We start from the raw sequence: 15,398 nt of genomic DNA, 5'->3' as shown, positions 1-15,398 counted from the left end.
AACTGCAGTCCCCTTAATAAACTCCTCTTTCCTTGCCAGCAGTCAGGGGTTTCCAGTTCATGCTGGCGTAAAAAAAAAAACAGATAGGGGAAAACCGTAATTATAGACAGGGTGTAACTACACATCCTAAATGTTTTTGTTCTGGTTGAACGAGGGCCCAACACCATAACAAAAGATTCACTAAAATGGACAGAAAGATCTAGGATATCATTAAAACCTACAAATTTGTTCAACAGTAACTTTAGACCAACTGATGTCTTGGCCGTCAGCACTGCATCGTCTGCAAATAGCAAAACCAGAAGTGAGCACATACCTGTCTTAGGACGGTCAGCCTTAACAGTAAATAGAACTTGCTCTAGCTCATTTATGTAGAGGTGTAGTGGTGGGCCTCAGCAAGGCCTACCAGTGCTAGGGGTTCGCCCTTCTCTGCACAGAGTCCTCAGACCATAGAATAGAAGTTGGCACAGAAACTGGAATAGAAAATACAAGATTTATTAAACCTCATGAGGTGGAACTACATTCACACAACACCCTTCGGTAATGTGTGAAGTAGCACACTGAATGGAAGGAGCTTGGTCCTTTTATACCCACACAGGGGCTCAAAAGAAGGCGGTACAAGTACAAGAAGAAGGTTTTAGGTACATATAAGGTCATACAGAAAATGCACAGTCAACAAGTGGGAGGAGCTAACAGTTGCAAATTCTGGTGAACACAACCTGACAGTTACAGGCTAGGGACAGCTGCAAGGACAGCTGCAAGCTCAACTGAGCATGTGCGAAGTAGAAGAGGCTAAATATAACCTGTCTCTAAGCAGATTTCAAGGGCACACAACAGCAACGTAGGACAGAGCACATGGCATGCACGTGGTAGCACATGGCAAACAAGATGGCTGCCAGAAATACAAAATGGATTCCACAAAACGGACAAGATAACCTCTAAATACAGGATGGCTTCTACTAATGCTAACCTAATTGCTGACAAATTACAACAGAGGGTGAACAAAAAATGGGCAAGGATACACCCTTGTCGAACCCCCTTATTAGTTCTAAATAAAATTGGTACCTCCATAGTCCTTAGTGTAACAACAGATTCTGTAGTATTTGTGTGTAAATCTCTCAAGAAATAAACAATGTCAAGGTCCACCCCTATAGAGAAATCTTACTCCATAATTTGTCTCGATAACCTATCCAATAGCACCCTCCCCAAAACATTCAAAACAAAGCCAAGAAAAGATATTGGTCTATAGCATTGTGGATTGTCTTGGTCACCTTTCTTAAATATAGAGACTGTTACTGAGGTAGTCCAAGAGGATGGAGGGCCCTGCCTAACGGCTGCATTTAAAACCAATGTCAGTGTTGGTCCCCAAATCTCAATATCACCAATGAAAAAGTCAGGGGGTATTCCATCACACGCTGGGTCCCTATTTCTTAACAAAGCTAAGTCTCCCTTATTGGCTTCTTCTAATGTAAGTACGAGATTAGACCTCGCTACTGCGGACAAACCCAGTTCATTGTTTGCTAGAATAGGCATACAATTATAAACCCCTTCAACATGAGCAATGCACTGGATAGCAGTAATATGGTGGCATAGAGCCGGACATTTCTGTGCGCAAAATAAGGCTGATTAACAGGGCGCTGTCTTTACTTACACTTGCTTGCACTAAGTCACCCCAAGCTATATCTCTAATGATGGTTTTATGCTTTTTTCGTTCAAATTTGTAAGACCTCCGACAAGCTATAATGCACTCCTTGTCTCTAGGTGCATATTTTAAAGCTTCATTCAAACTTCGTAATGCCTTGGAGCAATTATGGTAGAAACATTTTGGATCAAATAAATTGGTATTAACAGCAGATATGTTAAGTAAAACTGTCACCTTATGAGAGAGTCCTCAAAAGCGGTTAGGATCGCCCCATTAGTAGCGTACAAATCCAGACATATAAAGCGCTCTTGTATACAACCAGAGAAAATGGAATGTTTAAAAATGCATAAACTCCACATGTGACGACCTTAGTCGCCTGCCTTGATTTATTGGAGAATACACTCCCTGTAACCCTGGCAGACTTCAAATTAGAAAACTCAACCCACTTAATGAGAGAGAGAGAGAGCGGATTATGGTCACTAAACAGGCTAGGAAGTATACCAAAATTAGAAATCATCATGAAAAGGGGTGCAGATACAAAAATATATTCAATTATTGAGACACAATCCCTTCGCGTAAAAGTTGGTATAATGTATGAATTTGTAGAATTTACCTATTTGTCCAAGGAAAAGACAAGGTTCTAGCTGTTTAAGATTGCATTACGTTCTGATCCCTCCCTGGTATGGTCTGACGTAACATTCTACCACAGTGCATTTAAACATATTAGTAAGTTGAATCAAGAGGGCTCTTACATACGTGGATGATAAAATCTCCATCAACAATTAATTTATCCGGACCATGCTTTTTGTCTGTCAATGAGTCTATAACAGAAATGAATAGGTCAAGATTAGAAGACTTACAGAACTTAGTAAACTCTTTGAACAAAAGCAAACATGAATGTTATGATATTGAAGATTGAACACTCAGTTGAATTAACATTTTCACTGATGTTCTACCAAAATATAGATGTTTTAAATATTGTCTTGCCAAAATATTGTATCCAGAGTATCGACTCCCAAGATAACATAGCATTCAGTATATATTAGTAAGGATAATTTTACATTGTTTATTCTACCCTATGTACCTTGAATACATGTACATCTTCAAGGTATGCAGATGTGGAATTAAAACTGGTAAATCTGTATTTACCTATATGTATTTATCTCCAGAATATTGTGGAATTCAATATTCTGGGCACAGTATTTTGACAGGGTAATTTTCTGTCTTTAGATACTGTGTCATACATATTTCTCTACAAACTGGGAATAGATGTGCTCATTGAATAACTGAGCCAAATTTCAACTTAAAAAGGTACGAAAGGATCGACCCTGCAATATATTCTCTGCAATATATTATGCAATAAATCTGTTCTCTAAATTCTTTACAGCACTGATTTAGAGATGGGTACCAATAAAATTTCCCTAGATTTCTACAGGATGTGTAAAGCTATTGGTGGAATTTCCTGCACCTTTATTGCCTTATGGCAGTGGATTCCCATCAAAGTTTTCTCCTGAAATTCGAGCATTTTCTATTACTACCCAAATCTTTTTTCTGAATTCTTTGCTTGTTTGCCTGATATTTTTCTACACTTTTCATATTCTAACTCTGTGTAACATGTTTCTGTTCTTACTAATTAGCGAACTTGACATATGCACCCGCTGAATGATCACATAAATATTGTGTTAATTAATAATCTGCAGTGATTCACCAGGCACTAAAGATGGTTTGCTAGGGTTTGATAAAAATGATTCATGCCATCTGGAGGAGTGCATTGTTTAGGAAAGCAGAGAGCTTGCCTTCCTTGTGACAGTGTCTTAACGTGGATTCTCCTGCTCATTTACAGGAACTGATCACAATGATGCTTCAGGTAGATGTCAACCAGCGATTCTCGGCCTTGCAAGTACTTGAACACCCCTGGGTTATCGTAAGTAGCTCATTGGTCAAATGGTGATTATTGTTTGTTCTGGTTTAATGGTCTGGCTTGACAGCACAACCAAGGCCAGCCAATTTTGTGAGCATTACAAGAGTCACGTGTTCAGAGTCAGGAGTACATTTTGATTGGGCAGAACGTGTGTGCTTCCACAAACAGGTGCTTGCCCTACACACAGCTGTGATCCTTGTGTTTATTTATTCAGCAGCTCGAGCTTGAACATTCAGGGGCACACACATAACACTGTAATGCTGTTACAGTGCCTTAGATAACAAGATAATTTGTAGATTTTTTTTTTCTGGCAGGAGCACAAATGGGAGAAGAGCAGTCATTAACCTACATGGAATTTTAGGTCTAGTTTGACAGTGCAACTGTCACTTGACCTTTTAACCTGCACCAATATTATTTCACAGTTCTTTGCTTCCTAACAAATACATATTCATTCCCATGCTACTGACTCGTAATACTTTGCATTCCTGTACAACATTCTTCTAAAGTCAGACCAATTGGCATTACTAATGCTTGTTTAATATCCTGGTCATCCTCGTGACTTTCATGGTGTTCACTAGGGCTATGTGTACTTACCGACTATTCACAATAAGTAAGTGATCTGCGGATGTGCTGCATGCGGGGTTGTGGTTTTGCTGTAGTTATGATGCACATTAGACTATAGGGGTTCAAACAAACTCCAACAGGCTTTACATTATCAACTCACATATCTAGAGTAAAGCCACCATTCAGAGGGGTGGCTCAGATCATGTGTGTTTTCAAGACAAGGTGAAAGCCCAAATTCAAATTTTGCTGAATGACACTCTCATCACACCACTATTAAATTCATTCCATTTTTCTACAGTCATATTCTACACAGCTTAGCCCCTAATCATCTGTAGAACATACATCCTGTGCAGGAAACAGCATTTACAATGCATGCTTTAGATCGCATGCCATTACAACGCGATCATTACAACGACCGCATTGTTACAACACGAACCATTACATTGCGAGTCGTTACAACGACTTGCTGTAGGGGGCAGAAGGTGTTGGATTTACAATCCATCACCTTCCCTGCTGTTGCACAAACTGGAGTAGGAATAGTAAATGATACTATTACTAAGTCCAGCACGCCCCCTACAGCAAGTCGTTGTAATGACTTGCGATGTAATGGTTCGCATTGTAACAACGTGGTCGTTGTAACGACCGCGTTGTATTGGCATTCAATCTAAAGCATGCGTTGTAAAGACACATATTCATCATGTGTTCACTCATTACCAAAAATAAACCACCACCTACACCTTTGCAGGGTGGTGAGAAAGCGGGATATAGTTACAGAGAAAATCAACAATCTCAGCCACTCATGAAGTTGGTCGTTATATGACCTTGATCCTTCTACTTCCAGCCTATGTCCGCCAATCCTGATTGATAGTGATCCTCCCAATGAGTTTATGTTTGATACATGCACATGTGATGGAATGTGTAAGGCCTCCAGCTTACAGAGGGCATCCCGCTGGTTAATTGTGGGGAACTTGTGCAGCCCATTTTGACCTTCAAGTATGGATTGGGTTGTTAAAGGCTTCATACAGACTAGCCAGATAAAGTATATATTACATAGTATTATTTTTCATTTTCAATTCAAGTTTTCTGTGTCACTGTGGTTGAACCACAACACTAGAATTTTATGCTACCTCTACAAACTTAAGCAGATAGTAAAGCAGAACACTTCTGTGGCATCGTGGCCATGATATCAGTAGAACCACCACCATAAAGAGGCCACTATAGAAAAGAAACCTTTTAGTACATAGTTAAAATTACACTAAAGCGGGACGTAGTAATATAGCATAAGGTGCAGTACTACATTTTTTGCTTCTGGTCTGCCTTCTCTGCTAATGATCAGAAGCAACTTGTAACCTCTATATGATTTGGAAATCAGGCATAGACAAATGGTGAGCTTTCAATACTGAACTAGAATGTGGGGGATGCAATACAGCAGACAGTAATTCACCGTTGAGGCTCCCATTAATGGCAGTGACACAACTGCTGAAGTCAGCGTCTCTCACAGTTTATTCCAAGGAAATATGCAGTGTATTTGGATCTATGGTGAATGATTGGTTTAAGTCCTTCTCAAGCAGTGTAGATGTTTTTAAACACAGTAAGGAATGCTATGTTTATCCTTGATTTTTGTGAGTGTGGGTCTGAGAATCTATCTCATTTTTCATTTGCAGGATGATGGCCTTCCGGAAAACGATCATCAGCTGTCGGTGGCTGGAAAGATAAAGAAGCACTTCAACACGGGGCCAAAACCCAACAGCACTGCGGCCGGAGTCTCTGTGATAGCAGTAAGCATCTGCAATATACCATTCTGTAGTGTGGTGAGAGCCGGTAGAGCTAGGGCTGTCAGAGGAGGGGAAAAGGCATGATCTATTAGGACTTCTCTTGCTGCAGAGTCTAGGCATGACTGCATAAAAGGTGTTTGTCCTCAAAGAGACCTCTCCTGCTCCGTCAGCTGATTATCTTTTGGGTGTGAGCCTTGAATGTCAAGTAGGGAATATTGTTGTACCTTAATATCATAGTCAAAACAGCGAACCCAACATATCAATAGGTATGTGATGATTTTCTAGACCTAACTCCACATATAAGTACCTGGATGATATATATGTCCTCAAGGTACAGAGATGTGGAGTTAGGAATTGGAAAACTGTACTTCTCTACATGCACTTCCCTTTCTATATTTTGTTTGTTATAACTACAATATGTATATATTTATTAACTTTTTTTAAATATATCCACAGGTATCATTGCAGACATCACAGAAGAAACATATGATAACAAAGTATTATAGACTAACAGTGTATTGACTGATTGTTTTGATTCAAAGTCACTCATCACAATCGACTACAGCTCGGTGTGGTATGATATTAAGTTATAGCAATATTCCCTCTCAACATTCAAGACTACAACCATCTTATGAGTTAGAATTGTGCCAGACTGTCTCATTAGGGGTTTTACCTTGATGTGCTCAGCTCCACATGGGAAAAAAGATCTTCTACCAGAACTAGGATCTCCCTAATGGAGGGAGAAGGCTCATAGTTGTTACCTCAGCTCGTACAGTGACGGTGCCCCTCACATAGTCCTCATTTTTCTTCTAACACTATTCAGTATGTTGGGACTTGCAGGTTCACATTTCACTTTGTTGGAAAAGGGCTTACAACTTCCAGTATGCTTAGTGCAGTTGAACAAAAAAACTGAGGATTTGTTGAACATCACTGTCTCACATAGAGCCAACAGATAGGTGATGCTCAGGAATCTTATGCTGAAGGGTCAGCGATATAGACACTCCAACAGTAGTTATATCACAAGAAACTAGGACACGGAAAGAATAAATAATGGAAATTAATTAGCAATTCAGACTCTTATCTCTACATATCACCTTGATTCTAAAGACAACATGTTGCCATCAAATAGCACCAGTACAAAAAGGCACTTTCTGGTTGTGCACTACATACATCAACAAAGACATTTAAATAGATTTTTCTTGGTTTTTCACCTATTCACACATTTTGAGTAAAAAACAAAAAAACACATTGTTTTCTGTCTTACCCCCGATACAAATTTCCAACGTGTGTACGTCGGTGACCGGTCTGAAATATTCAGCTGGGAACAAACTTGAACAGTGTGGATAAAAAGTGATTTTGATGTTGTGCACTAATGGACAGATTACTAGTTGCTTGGAAAAATTCCTGTTATTCCCCCACACCAGAATTACTATCACTGGAGGTACCAATATTTCTGGTGTTGTGGAATAATGGAAAATCCACATTTTTGGGGAATCACACGTATAAAACAATGTTTCAACACTTATTTCTGCACGTTGTCCTCTAGATTTTCAAATTCTTTTTAGCAGCCGAATACCCATTGAAAAAAACCAACTTGTAATTCTAATGGGTTTATTAACCACTGTCATCATTCCCATAGGAATATACGGGCCAAATGTCATAATGCCCTAAGTCTTGGCACTTGCTTCCAGCAAATCCAGTTAGTGAATGGACAATTTTACCAAAAATGGCTACTAATAAAAGAAGAGACACTGTTTCTTGAGGAGGAACACAATGTCACACAGACCCCCACATAAATGTGCACACATGCATCTACATACACATATGAATGAATATGAGTCTCTTAGTTGTCTCAGCTCTGAATGCATATCCTGCTCTCCTCAGCTTTTGGACTCATTATTCGCCTAACTAACACATTTTCACTCTGACTTCCGCAGTTCCACACTTCATTGGGTTAGCACTGGTTACTGCTCATGCTACTGCTGGTAATCTTGTTTCCAGGACGATTGTTCACAGTCATGGTGTGACTGATAGAGGCGGGCCTACATCAGGGCCAATTTCCTTGTGACTTAGCTAGATTGAGAGTGGAGACAGACGGTCATGTGGCAGACCCCATATGGCGACACAGTATGTGCTTGATTGTTATCATGATGCCCAGCCATTACTTTGAGTGAATGTCACTCTAAGGGTCTTCATATCAGCAGTACTGCATTCTACAATATACACAGACTCCCTTACTAAGGTACTAGGCTTAACTTCAATTCATAGATCAAATCTAGGATGCTTGTGAGCTACCACTAGCTCCCGAGCTACCCGTTGGGAGAAACCTGTGCTAATACATGCATGCAGAATTTCTGCATTTGTATCAGCTTTTGTTTATATGTGGTACCACATTAAAGCCAGACCAATTGTCCTCATTGCATACTTGCTTACATGTCGGATCCTCCCATTGTTCTTCAGGCACCATACTTAGGTTTTCATGAAAGTCCACCAATTTTCCATTGCAGTTTATAGTGTAGTTTTTTCGCCACACATGGTGGTCAATCCTGATTGGGCAGATGTGCAGCCATTGTGTCTGACTGAGTCAGCTTGAAATCCTCGCAGAGTGGATGACGAAGCAAAAGATTTTTCCACTGACAGCATGTCCACCACTAGAGTACAATATGTATGACATTTATACCACCAGATGTATGAATGGATTATCCACAACTTTTGGCACATTCTCCATTGCTTCTCTCCTCTTAACTCATGTCCTTGTTTGCAGAGGAAAGTGGGAGGTAGCCCACCGCAAGGTTGTAAACTGTATGTAACCCAGTTTCTTTTGCATCACAACAAAACTATAAATGATGCAACAGTTAAAAACTACTATATATTTGAGATACAATACATGGTGAAGATATATGTATTTTGATCATGAATAGTATATTCTAAATTAGATTGAATGACCCATCTTTTGAATCGCTGTTGTAAGCATAGTCACACATTGCCAGCAGCTCCCGTTCACCGGAGTGAAGAAATTGGACTGGTATCTCCAAAGCTAAATACGAGTTGCTAGAATCATTTGAATCTAAGGAGTTAACAGTTCCTCATAAATACAACAAATATTATTTTCCATTTGATGAACATACAGCTAAAGTGTATGGATTAGCATGCCTGAACATTAGCTCAGTTTAAGTGCAAGTGATGGTGTTGGTAGCTGAGTGCTAAGGGAGAGGAAGACTCTTGTTAGGTCTAGTGCTTTAACACCCTCACTGGTGTTGTCTCTATTGGGTCGTGCATACGAATGTCCTTCCCTCCAAGACAGGATATGACCACAGGGCAGCTCAAGTGAAGACGAGGCCGATGCTGAACCACTGGTGGGTGATCCACTGTGTTAGCCTGATCCTCTATAGCTCCAGTGGGCAGAGAGACCTTGTATGTGGTGGTTTCATGGTGGTATTGTTCCCAGGGGGTTGCTAGTAAATTGGAAGGTCTGGGTTCCCGCAGTAGAGCTGCCAACTTCTGGTCTAGATCTGAGCACCGGAAAGTCCACTTTTGTATCCAAATTGAGGGTCTGGCTTCTTGAAATTCCAATAAACTCACAGGAAACCTAGCCATAATTCAAACAAAGAAGTGATAGAAGATTGTTATCTAGTCCTATATGAGAGATGCAATGTTACTTTAATTGTAAACTCAACTATTCTGAATTACCCTGCCCACATTGCTGCTCTCATTCCACTTAAAATGAAAAAGTCGCCAGGGCTGGAGGCAGGAAAACGTGGTTGGCCTGGTATGAGAAGAGTTCGGGGTCCCAGAGGTTGGGACATTGTCACACTGTAGTTAATTTTTGTAGGTAACAAAGAATTAGAGCCAGGATTTTGGGATTTTTTTGTGTAGGTGTTTAGATATGTATAACTCAGGCTATACTGTCTGGGTTGGCCCTTGTACCATGAGAGGTACTTTGTCATTTTTCCAATGGAAGTATAGTAGGCACCAGGAGTTCTGCTTGCAGAAAATGTATTTCTGTTTATTTTGAGAAGGATGAAGGAGTTACTGATCTGCCGAAAAAACAAGGGAGGCGCCAGCCTTGAATGGTGTGGAACTTGTGGGTCAATGAAAACAATCTTCTATCATTCACCACTCATACAAAGCTAAACCACTTGGCTTGGCGTGTGCAAGAGGCCTATCAGTGGCCGAGACAGGAAGTAAGGTACTGGAAAGCAGCCCTTGGCATACCCTCATATTGCAAGTTTCACAAACCATGGATCTCTTTGCTGGGTGGTTGAAAAAAGCTCAATGGGACACCTATTGACTCACAAAGTTACATTATTCGTTAGATTATTTCAATTTTAACAGAACTAGAACATTGTTTAGTAGATTTTGATCCTGCAACTTAGGACCAGATGTGCAGGGGATTATAACACATTGATTTTATCTTCAGATTAGACTAGTTCTTTTACACATGTCCACTGCACAACAGCTTAGCTAGTGCCACTAAGCTCTACTAGTACTTTGTACTTGCATGCTGACTGGGAACAGGACTTGACCACTCCATGCACACCTTTAAGGGGCTACATCTGTTGCATTGAATTCCTCTTGGTCTACAAAGAGCATTTTAAGGTGCAAACACCAGATACAGCACATAACTAAGTCTGTGGGTAAATTAAACTTGGCTCTACAACCCCTAGTTGGACACTGTTCAGATTAACCCCTTCACTGCGGCGGCTATTCCGCCGCAGTGCTAAGGGGGAGGGGCGGGCGCACGGCGGGCGCATGCTGGTGACGGAACCGCTCCGTCACCAGCCGCGGTTGCGCTGTGCTCATGATGGAGCGGTTCCGTCACGGCCCCGCCCGCTCAATGGAACGCTCAGCGCAGGCGCGGAATCCGCGCCACGCAGGCGTGCCGAGCGGGCCGTGATGGAACGGCTCCGTCATCAGCACTGCGCAACCGCAGCTGATGATGGAGTGGTTCCGTCACCAGCAGGGGAGGGGTTAAGGAAGACAAGTGAGAGCAAGTAATGTCTCTAAACCTAATGCATGATTTGTGGACAGAGTAGGATATTCACAGGGGCAATCCATGGAATGATTGGGGCATTTTTCTGCCCTCAAGGGTCTGACTCCAGACATTACCCACGCTGGCCTACTGACAGTGTGGAACATAAGAATTTCAAATTTGTAGAGTTTCCAGAGACTATGTGTGTGACAAACTGGGCTATAGAGTGGAGAACTCCCAAAACGCTAAGTGAATATGACCCAAAGGCAATAAGCAGGCTTCAATGAGGATTTCTTAGCTTACCCCTGGTTGCGTAAAGTATTCTTGCAGGACCAGAACAATATGAAGGTCCCAACCAATTTAGCAAAAAGGAACTCCGTTTTTAAATGTATATTTATTGGCACATTATCAAAAGTGGCTTTGCACATGTTGCACAATTATGCAGCAGTAGGTAATATAATGCAGAAAGTACACAACCTTTGTGCTATTCAGGAGCTGTAGCATTATGATACAGTTTCTGCAATTTAAAAGAAACAAAACCTAAACACGTGCTAACCTTCCCCTCATCCAACAGAAAGAGAAGGTTAGCATGGAATTGACAGTGTCCGTACCAATAAAGCACCTGGGTCAGATTTACTAAACTTTGAAGCAACACAGCGTGGCAAGGGAAATTACTGTACCGAGTTACATCAAAGAGAGTGAGCAGAAATGAATCTGGCAGCCTATCGTCAATTCAGGCACCTTTATGCAGACAGCTTTTGTACAGTATGGGCCACCGTCCTGCACAAAACTATTCTTAGAGGCAGAATGTAGCAAACACGCAAAGAGGAAATAATGAGGAGAAATAAAGATAAATTCTCCTCAGGTAGGAGCAACATTTGGCGCAAACCTATGTTTACTGTCCATCGGAAATTTGGGTTTGAGTCAAAATGCATGTTATGTTATGTTATTTGTATTTTTATAGCGCACAGATGCCCCAGCAAAGGGGCGTCCTGGCGCTCTAGACAGGTACTATAACATAACACACAAAGGGAAGGGAAAAGAAAAACAAGAGGCAGCTACTTGGAAGCAAAAAACAGGAAAGTTTTAATGGCCCGCCTGAAGGTGAATAACCTTCCCATGTAATGCCTCCAGATTCAAGGCAACACAAGGCAACACATAGCGCAGTTTTGCATTACTTTTTTTAATCTAACAAAGTCACTCAAAGCCACGCTTTGCATGGCTTGCATGGCTTTGTAAATACCAAAATAGATTTTACGTTGGGGCTGCACCATAAAAGTGATGCAACCCTGAGGCAAAAGCCTACTTAATCTTCTCCCTAGAGTCTCTATCATGTGAAGCAGAAGCATAAAGTGAATACGATGTATATGGGAGCGTCTATGGAGGGCCATCATTATTTTTGACAAGGGCTTCAAACGCTTTCACTAGCAGATCCCAGGCTTATGCTAAGAAATTATTCCTCAAACCTGCTCTTCCCTCCCTGTGGAGAAGCGTACTTAACCCAAGAGGAGTAAGACTACTCCATGTCTCTAATGAGGGAGAGGTGAAACTTTTCCAGTTTAAAGAAATGCTTCTCTTTGCTAAGAGCAGTGCCAGGTCTATGAATTTAATAGAAGCCTTGTCATTCTTTGGCCAGGGTAAAAGGTCTAGCTCTAAGAATTCGAGAGAGTTAACCTGTGGACAACCTGTTGTGTGGACAGTAGTTTCACAACCTTAGACAAATAGGCCAACAGAGAGCTGCAAACCCTAATCATGTGAGGCAGTTTGGCATCAAATTTGCCACATCAGGGTAGTGCCTAATTTGAGCTGGTAGTGTCCGGTGCTCACCAGCACTTAACCATCAACAACAGCGCTTTTAATGAGCACTAGCTAAGGGCACATTAATTTACAGGGAGATTAAGTGATTTGCCCAGAATCACAAGATGTTGAACCAACGCTGAGACTCGAACCTGATTCCCCATCTCCAAAGTCAGCAGCTCTGGCCATTATGCCACATCCTCTGCCAACTTTCATGGTTAGTAGTTGCTTCTATTTTAGGCGGCACTAACAGGAGAAATGGGCTGGTGCAAACTACCTCCTGATGAGAGCCCTGCATTTTTTTTTTACAAATTAACCACTGCATCAGGGGCCACCAAGTCCTCACCAGGATTAATTCTACCGACACGTTTAGGTGTCAGGTACGCTCTATTTTAAACCGTAAATGAAAGAATATACTTAAATTGAGCATTGTGTGACACTTACATGTGGATATTTCCGTCTTTTTTTCCACTCAGCATCAGTGGGTGTGACAGGTCCAATTCCTACAGCGCTCAAAGGAGTGCTGTGGATTCACCCCGGTAAAGCCACTTTATTAGCTGACTGCCATTTCCCATAGTGTATAACATTTGGTATATTTAATGAGTAGAAGGCTCCAAAATGTGCATTCACAATAGGTCATGAAGGGCCTGTTTAATAAAGTCATAGGTAAGAAACTGTCCAGGAGGTTTATTATAAAGTGTTGTAAAGTCTATAATCTCACCAACAGTAAACAGGTCACTTAGTGTGGACAATCTCTTTCTTGACCACAAGCGGATCTTGTTGGGAAAAAAGGGTCACAGTTTAATGATGAAAGTGGCACATAAAAACAATCTTTAAAGAAAAAATCAGAAAGCGTCCATAGAAAACAATGAAGACCTCAAAAGCCAATTTCATCCTACGAGACTGTGTGCATTTCAAAATAGACCACTAGGGGTCAGCAGTGCATTCACTTTCAGCACTGAAACAAATGAAATCCCTCTAGAAAATGGCCATAAAACATTTCGGTTTTTTGGTAAATGACTTGCAAAAGCTGCATTGTAGCAGAAATATTTCTCTGTTTCCAAAGGCTGAAGAAAGCAAATGTTGCACATTCAGACCTTATAGCACAACGTTATTTTCTTCGTTCCTGGTTCTCCAAATGTTCCCAAACCTTCAGAAACTCTTCTGGAAGACTCGGGTCATCGATTCAAGGCTTCCCTATCACACTGCTTTAGGGACATGGCACAAATTAAGTCCCAACTTCATAGAGAACTGGATGTCTTTCTCTTGGTCACATCTAAAGCTCCCATACGCCCAGAGTCAGTTTTCAGTGCACCAGGGCACAGACAGAAGCAGGAGAAAGGCTCAGTGTCTATCTCAAGCAATGGCTCCAGCTGCAGTCCATTCCAGACCAGTCAGATGTTTCTCCTTCCAATATGTCCTTCTTGTCCTTAATGTCCCTGTGGCTTCACTTAGCAAGCTTCCTAAGAACAGCTTTCAGAGCTTTTGGGCTCAAGGGGAAACATGATCCAAACCCTCAGGCAGCAGGAAGGGTCTAACAACAGTATTTTTGATTTCTCCAAATTCCAAGTAATGTTCTGATTTCCAGGTGAGTGGAGCCCCAAATTACAGTCTTTACTCAATACTGTTCGGGGGAGTTCCCAGAATCTATTCTTACAAAGTTCTCTTTCTGAGCTTTCCCATATTGGCAAGGTCTTTATCCATGAATGGCAAAATCTGTGCCAGAAGGGACTGTTGTACGTGTTTTCTAGGATGGCAGAGGGCTGTCTGAAATGCAGAAGCTCCCCAGTTATGCCCATAGACCTGCCTATTAAATTAGGCAATTCCCTTCCTATTTCTTTCACACCTAGATCTGTCAAGGTGTTAGTGTAGTTAAGAGAAGCTCAGCTTCCTAGGCAGGGTCTGCCTGTCCTTTGCCAGTATAGGTTTTCTGACTTCTTTCTCCCCCGCCCCCCTCATATTCCTCTGATAGCAGCAGGCAGATATTTCTTCAATGTGTGCGGTTCTGCAATTCATTTTCCGTTTTCTTTCTGATAGGAATCTCCCAGCAGGTCAACTGCCCCAGAAGGCCCTGTTGTTCTTCCGACAAGTCCTGATGACAGTTGTCACACCTTCTCCTAGGTTGTTGTGGGCTTGGACAGTCACCGCAGCAGGTGTGGATTGTAAGACTCAGTATAGGGGGTTGCCAGCGCTTAGGCGGAGTTATGTAACTTTTTGAAAAACCATCTTTAAAGCATTTGGTTAGAAATATAACTTCACCAATCAATCGGATTTTTATTTAAACTAGTAAAATGGGTGCTCCTATGTCAAGTTAGGGTTTTATAAATCGTGTACATTAGGCAGGTCTTCGCAAAGAAAAAGTCTGCTTTAGCCTCAGCAATAAATAGCGATTTAAAAGTCTGCGGAGACATTCAGCGTACATACTTGACAGGCTTCCCTTCTACATCTCATGCACTATGGCTTTGTGGACTCCAGGCACTTTTGATAGGTGGTGAACTTAATGCTAGAAGTAGGCTTTCGGACATATCCAAAATATTTGTTCTTACATCTGCTTGCTGCAGCTTGGCCGACAGCAGTCCAGGGTTCAAGGGCGTCCTGGAGCCATGCTGTAAAAACCGCTCTTGTGAACGCCGAAAATCCACTCTGTGGCCCTCACGCTATGTGGATCAAGGACTAAACCTACAAGGGGCATGGATGATTTTGTGCTGGTGTCAGTGTGTATTTACAGTC

The 15,398-nt window shown here is 41.5% G+C and overlaps 1 protein-coding gene across 4 annotated transcripts in view; it reads left to right on the top strand.

Annotated features, from left to right (window-relative positions):
* The window catches only part of DCLK1 (doublecortin like kinase 1), a 1,138,541-nt gene that overhangs the window by 1,039,151 nt on the left and 83,992 nt on the right, over positions 1-15,398 (top strand). For all 4 annotated transcript variants that reach the window (XM_078657178.1, XM_078657179.1, XM_078657181.1 and 1 more), the window contains 2 exons: positions 3,483-3,563; positions 5,789-5,902. In XM_078657178.1, coding sequence (XP_078513304.1) covers positions 3,483-3,563; positions 5,789-5,902 — 195 coding nt within the window. The remainder of the gene's footprint in view (positions 1-3,482; positions 3,564-5,788; positions 5,903-15,398) is intronic.

The sequence above is a fragment of the Lissotriton helveticus genome, chromosome 8 (assembly GCF_964261635.1).
Source record: "Lissotriton helveticus chromosome 8, aLisHel1.1, whole genome shotgun sequence".
NCBI classification, from domain to species: domain Eukaryota; kingdom Metazoa; phylum Chordata; class Amphibia; order Caudata; family Salamandridae; genus Lissotriton; species Lissotriton helveticus.
Note: the sequence above shows the minus strand (reverse complement) of the source record. Positions and strands in the feature narration are given on the sequence as shown.